The sequence below is a fragment of the Elaeis guineensis genome, chromosome 1, assembly GCF_000442705.2.
Source record: "Elaeis guineensis isolate ETL-2024a chromosome 1, EG11, whole genome shotgun sequence".
NCBI lineage: Eukaryota > Viridiplantae > Streptophyta > Magnoliopsida > Arecales > Arecaceae > Elaeis > Elaeis guineensis.
The window spans coordinates 151,136,149-151,142,352 of NC_025993.2; the positions used below are offsets into that span (position 1 = coordinate 151,136,149).

Below are 6,204 nucleotides of genomic sequence, written 5' to 3' on the forward strand. Positions count from 1 at the left end.
GGAGCAAAAATCTCTGCTTATATTCTTCTTTTTCTTTGTTTTTGGAAAAGTTAAATGACAGACACATACTTTGATGAATTATCATAGCTAAACCATTTTAGCAACTAAATGATCAAAATGAGAAATGAATTAAGGGCCATATGCTTGTGCACCCGGCGAGCAGGCAGAATTTTTCTTCAAGTTAATGTTGGTGATTGCCAGTCTAAAAGTTGTATAATTGTGTCATTTCAAAAAAAAATATATATATATATAATAGTAGCATCTCCCTTTTATTTATTTTCCACTAATTATTTTTATTATCAAAATTATCTGCTTTAATCAGTTACATATTTACATAGAAGAATTATCAGTGGTTATCAGTAAACTAAGAAAAATCTCTTGTTGACTATGACCAAACTACTAAAATTGTTGAATTTTTTAGGCTTTTCCTCACAAAATAATCTTCTTCAGGTGGCATGCAAAATCATGATAAGTGGTGCTATGCACCTACTTCTACATACATGTCTGATATTAAATAGTTAAATAGTAACATTAGATTATTTGAGCTTTTTGTTGATATATATAGCCACTCCCTTACATTAATGAAGGATGTCTTCTCTCAATGTACAAAAAATCAGTGCCAAACATGTACACATTAGGTCATTTAATAGGATCACTTCTGTAGCTTTCAGGTACCAAGAGAAATATCAAAAGATAAGAATATAAAAAGATAAGAGCAGTCTCATTATATTTCAGAAATTTCATACGGCAACTAGAAAAAAGCAATGTTAAAGTAATCATAAAGGGAAGAAAATAAGTGACAGTCTATTCCCCTTGACTATGAAAATAAAGTCAGGACCAACACAAAATTGTGTTCCAATTAAACAGTTAAATTTATTTATGAGGTCAATATTTCCTATAATAGTAGGTTGCGAGCAGGGTACATTGCTCCAAACCGAAGGCCACAACCTCACCTACACTTGCATCTAGCCCCAGCTGGCACGATGTCAGTACGTGATATATTAAAGTTTCTCCTTGCATTCCTCGAACTCCCAAAACTATAAGCTATTCATGCAATAAAGGTATCGGTATCTAAACTTAGAACTAAAGGATAAAATGTTTTGCCCCCTTATGTACTTCAAAATTAGATTATCTTTTTTTTTTTTAATTAAGGCTGTGAAGAAGGACGAATATTGGTATATGTGCATTTAAACTACAGCCAGCATATATATGCAGTACATGATGCAGTGCCATTGCTAAAATATATATTGTTCCATTATTTTCTCGTAGATCTACGGTTTTAGAGCCTAGGGAATAAAAAAGTAATGTAGTAGAGCTGTGTAGTTTGATGCAACCACGTCAAAATGCCCAACTCTTCTGTAGGTGAATGAGAGGATGCGAGTTTGAATACCGTCCAAAGTCCAGCGTATGAAGTATTGCAGTTGCAGGTACCTAAGGAATCCTACCTATCATTTCATGTTAGATGTTGTCACATCTACCCCCTCGTCAAAATATCAAACCCGGTTCTCCATTTTACGCCTTCTTATGCCCTGTAGTTAGCGGTGGTCAACTACTGAGAGTATTAATACGTAATAGAAGTAAGACCAGAAAAGCCAGCCATAATGGCGATATATAGTTTTAGTTGAAAGCCAACTTGATCCCATTATCTGGTCCTGCTCGACAAGGCATCAAGTACTGTTAGTCAACAATCCTTGATCAACAAGTCAACAACCACAGCTATTAGAATTGAAAACACTTGCATCATCCCACCTGCCACGCAGAATGGAGAAAATTTCTCCGGAGACAAGTATGGAAGTGTTAGAGGGAGCTGATAACGTCCCCTGTCATGACGCCAGAACCGCAAAGATATATTTAAAAACAATGAGAGAGAGAGAGAGAGAGATGTGGGCTCAGATCTTCTGCCAGTTGCTCTGTTCTTAAGTGATCCGATCCGATATGGCCTCCCACATACTTCAGACGGACCATCCCCACCATCCCATCCAACGCTACGGAAGAAAAGATGGTTTTGGCTTTGGTTGTTGGGGGGTTCGTCCGGCTCCACTTCTTGCCTCGATTGGTGTTAAAGAAGAGAAAGGGTAGAGCACAGCACTCAAGGACACTCCCCCCCTTTGTCCTTTATTTAGCTGATTCACAAGGCTAATGGTACCAAAGAAAGCCATTGTTTAAGCTAAGACATGCTGGTTTGTGCCTCGGAGCGAGTAATGACAAACACATGATTTGGTGTGGAAAGAGGAAAAGGGAGAGGAAAGCAGCACATGGGGAGAGGTCTTGTGGGTGTCCGTTAGCAGACTTAGGGCACTTGGGGCTTCGGTTTTGAAGGTTAAACTAAGCGAGGGGGTTGAAAAGTCCATGGAGGGACAGGGGTGGGTCGTGGGCTTTCAAGGGCTCCTGCTCTGCCCTCGAGGTCAAACCCGGTAAAAGTCCCAAGAACACCTCCGGAAAATAGATATATAATTTTTCACTCAAAAAAAAAAAAAAAAAAAAGGAGAGAGATAATAAAATCCTTGTCAGCACCTTAGTGGCCGACATCACATTTCAAGTCCCTCCCTCCTTTTTTTTTTGGTAACTAAATCCCTCCCTCTTCACATGCCAACAAAACATCTGATCCCCTTCCCCCCCTCTCTCTCTCCCCCCAACTGTGCTAGATAGGTTTAAATGAAGCATGCTAAAGGCAATGACTAGCAGCATGATCTAATGCAAATAAAATGTCCATTAGTTACTAAACTTCTCCCATTCTTTTTTTGAATTATAACCTCCACACCCCCCCCCCCCCCCCCCCCCCCTTCTGCTATACAAGTTTTTACTAGCTTTTAATGAAGCTGCCAAAAGGAACAGGAAGTAATTGCATTGCTAACATGGCCGCATGCAATAAATGTTCAGTTGTTACTGAGCTTTTATATTTTCTCCAACCTTCCTTTCTTTTATCCCTCTGTAGTCTTTAATCCACCCTCCTATGTAGTCATGCCTCTCTCTCTCTCTCTCTCTCGCTACCAGTTATAAGCACGGCAGAGGGTTGCCTAATGACATAATACCTAAAAGCATAAATAAATGATCACTCGTTAGTCGATATCGTTATTATGTCCATGAGAGCAAAAGGCAGCGGCATAAGCGTTCATGAAAATAAGAACTCATGGGAACCATGCATTGATGAAAACTGATAGGACACGAGGTAGAGGAACAGCAGCACAGTAACGCTGGCTGGGCCAAAGGAACAGTAGCATGGCAACGGTGGGGCCAAAGCCTCTTTTATCTTGTCAACTAAAGGAAAAGAAAAATGCCACCCATCTCTGCTTCCTGTTCTCCCTCCCTCTCCTTCCAATTCCCAGCTCTCCTCCGCCTCATCACCCCAAGTCCCAAGAGCTCCGGTCCATTACCTTGTTCCCAAACTCAAAGGCAGAGATGGAAGGCAGTCTGCTTCTGATAACAACATAAACCATATAGCTTAATCTACTCTAAATAGAAACAGCGTTGTAATCCAGTACTCTCGGCTGCTGGTGGTGAAGCCGATCCCCATTCTCCCCACTTTGATCGTCTCCAAAGGCTTTGGTGGCGATGCAGTTGGGTCTCTTGAGGGGAGGAAGCTCCGGCGAAGACGAGGCCGAAAGGGAGGGCCACATTGCCCAGGAGTCGCAGCTCGACGAGCTCTCGCAACTGAAGCACGAACCCAGCACCGCATCGGGACTGGGTGGTGAAGGATGGTGATCCAAAGAAGTGAACACGTGCTTCCTTTTGTGACAAAGACCAATATCACCACCACGGCTACCACCAATGCAGTCCAGAATGAGCTGAAGGCATTCTTTCACCATTTCCTGGAGATTAATTGCATGACCAATTAAGAGACTATGATAACATAATAAGGACAAAAGGCGTAAGTGATTTGAGGGAAAAAGTGGGAAAGGATGAAACCTTGGGAGCGTTGAGGAGGGCCAGGATGTGTTGGGTCTCGTGGCACCCCACGGCAGCGGCGCCATTGCCGGGCTCCAGCTGCTGGCCCAACGCGTGCCGCATCGCCGCCGTTGCCCACACCGATGCCGGATACCGGACCCATCTCCGATCTTTAACCAACAAGTGACAAATAAATAAATAAATAAGGAATCAGATAACGAAAGCATTTATGTAGAGATTTCGACAAAGAGGGAAGACGAACCCACCGGCTATCACGGAGAGTAGAATGGCCTCGCAGCGGAGACGGGCAGAGGAGGAGAAGGTGAGATTACCGTTTTGGGTTTTGGGAAAAAGGTGGGGGAGGAGGAGGTGGATGAACGAAAGTGGGGTGACGGGATTCATCCGCCAGCCGAGGGCGGAGAGCACGAGGAGCTCCATCCGCCGCACGGTCTTGGCCTCGAACACGTACCCGGCCTCGACCTCCGCCTCCGCCACGGCAACCTGGAGGTCGAGGAGGAGGGGGACGTACGTCTCCTCCACCTTCGCCGCCAGGGAGAGGCACGCCACCGCCGCCAGCCGCCCCATCCACGGCCGATCACCCTGCAGCCCAAGCCCAACTCCGCCGGAGAGGAAGCACCGGTCGAGGTAGTTCACGGCGAGCACCACCGTGAGAGCACCAAAGCCGTGGCGGGCGGCAGCCCGCGTCACCCACTCGACAGCGCCCCTCCTCACGGAGCGCAGATAGAGTTCGTCGGCACCGTCAGAGGAGAGCGCGGGGTTGGTCTCCCATTGTTTGGCGACCAGAGAGGCCAACAGCTCCGCCCAGTCCTCCGGCGGCTCCGCCGCCGCCTCCGCGGCAGGGACGGGAAGGTTGGAGGGCAGGGGAGCGTCGTCGTCGAGCTCCAGCTGCTCTTCCGGGCAGTAGAGAGGGTCGAGGAGGGTGGTGAGAGCCATTATATATATATATATATATATATACTGCCGTACTATACTTCTTCTTCTAGGAGGAAGAAGAGGAGGCGGGTTTTGTTCATGATGTGCAGGGGTTATAGTAGCGGTGGGAGGAGGGGGGGTAGAAGAGGAGGGAAGAGAGGGAGTGGCTTCCCCTCATCTCCTTTCGCTCTCTGTTCTTCTTCTCCTCTCTTCGTTGGTCGCTGTTTTATCTTTATCTTCGCTGCCGCTGGCCGCGTCTCTCTCTGTCTCTCTTATCTTTCTCTCTGTTGTCTTTTTCTGCTGATGTGGTGACTCTACAGGGCTTTGGTTGCGGCGGCGAGGGTGAGAGAGAGAGAGAGAGAGAGAGAGAGAGAGTAGGGGAAAAGGGCGGGCTATAATTGGGTTTAGTGTTTCACCAAGGCTTCGCCTGTCTTCGCTGGCTTTCTTCTTTATGCCATTCTCTTTTGTTTGATCTTTCTTTTCTCTTGTTGGTTTTTACTGTGGATGACATGGAGCACCTCCCGGGAAAAAAATTTAAAATGTGAATCAGAACGATTCAACTAGCTGGTGTTGTTTAATGTTGTGAGCCAACATGAAAGTATTTGACCATGGTGAGCCAGCTCAATGACCTAGGTGCTAGTGGGGGTGCATCATTAATGTATCTCTAGATCATGAAATTTAAAATATAAATTTGGCCATAACCCTTGGCAACAAGACATGCAACATCTACCACTTAGTCTTGGTGACTTGCAAGTGGGCAGGCTTTGAGTCTAGATCAGGATATGGTCAGAGCCTCAGAGGCAGTTGCAGGATTAAGAATTAAATGGACTGCGATCCCATTGATCAACTTCTTAGGTCGCATTGGGTCAATGATGATCTTAGGTCTTAGCTGGGGTCAGATTGGATCCAAAGTTTTTTTTTAAGTTGACATCTCGATGGATGGATGATAAATCAAGTTGGTTTACCTCGGTTTGTATTGAATTTAATCTAAAAAGATATAACATTTTCGAGATCCACACCAATGTTCAGAACTAAGACATTGGCTTGAGATATCGGAATCTTGGTGGATATGATAAATCCAAAATCAATAATATTGAGATTTAATTAAGAGCTTAATGCCAAGCATTAATCATGAGATATAAGTGAAAAGATGACTCAAAAACATCAACTGCGATGTTAGTACATCCGGACTGATATGTTAGAATTCTTTGCTTTCATCATGGCTGGGACAATAAGGGCCAAGATAATCTATATAGCATAGTGATGAAGACCCACTAGCAATAGAAACAAAGATCTTAGACACATGATGGAGACCTTAGTTTGGTAAAATTAGATTTTAGTTCATTTTGGATAATATTGAACGTAGGAAAATCTCAAAAGATATAA

At 44.5% G+C, this 6,204-nt stretch overlaps 1 protein-coding gene across 1 annotated transcript; it reads right to left on the bottom strand.

Moving 5' to 3' along the window:
• Positions 1 to 3,110: 3,110 nt before the first annotated feature.
• On the bottom strand, positions 3,111 to 5,152 carry LOC105061042 (cyclin-D3-2). Its single transcript, XM_019845949.3, has 3 exons — positions 4,152 to 5,152; positions 3,907 to 4,055; positions 3,111 to 3,809 (listed from the first exon to the last, which is right to left on the bottom strand). Exons 1-3 carry the CDS (start codon positions 4,837 to 4,839, stop codon positions 3,453 to 3,455), a joined length of 1,194 nt encoding a protein of 397 aa, XP_019701508.2. The 5' UTR covers positions 4,840 to 5,152; the 3' UTR covers positions 3,111 to 3,452.
• Positions 5,153 to 6,204: the final 1,052 nt, after the last annotated feature.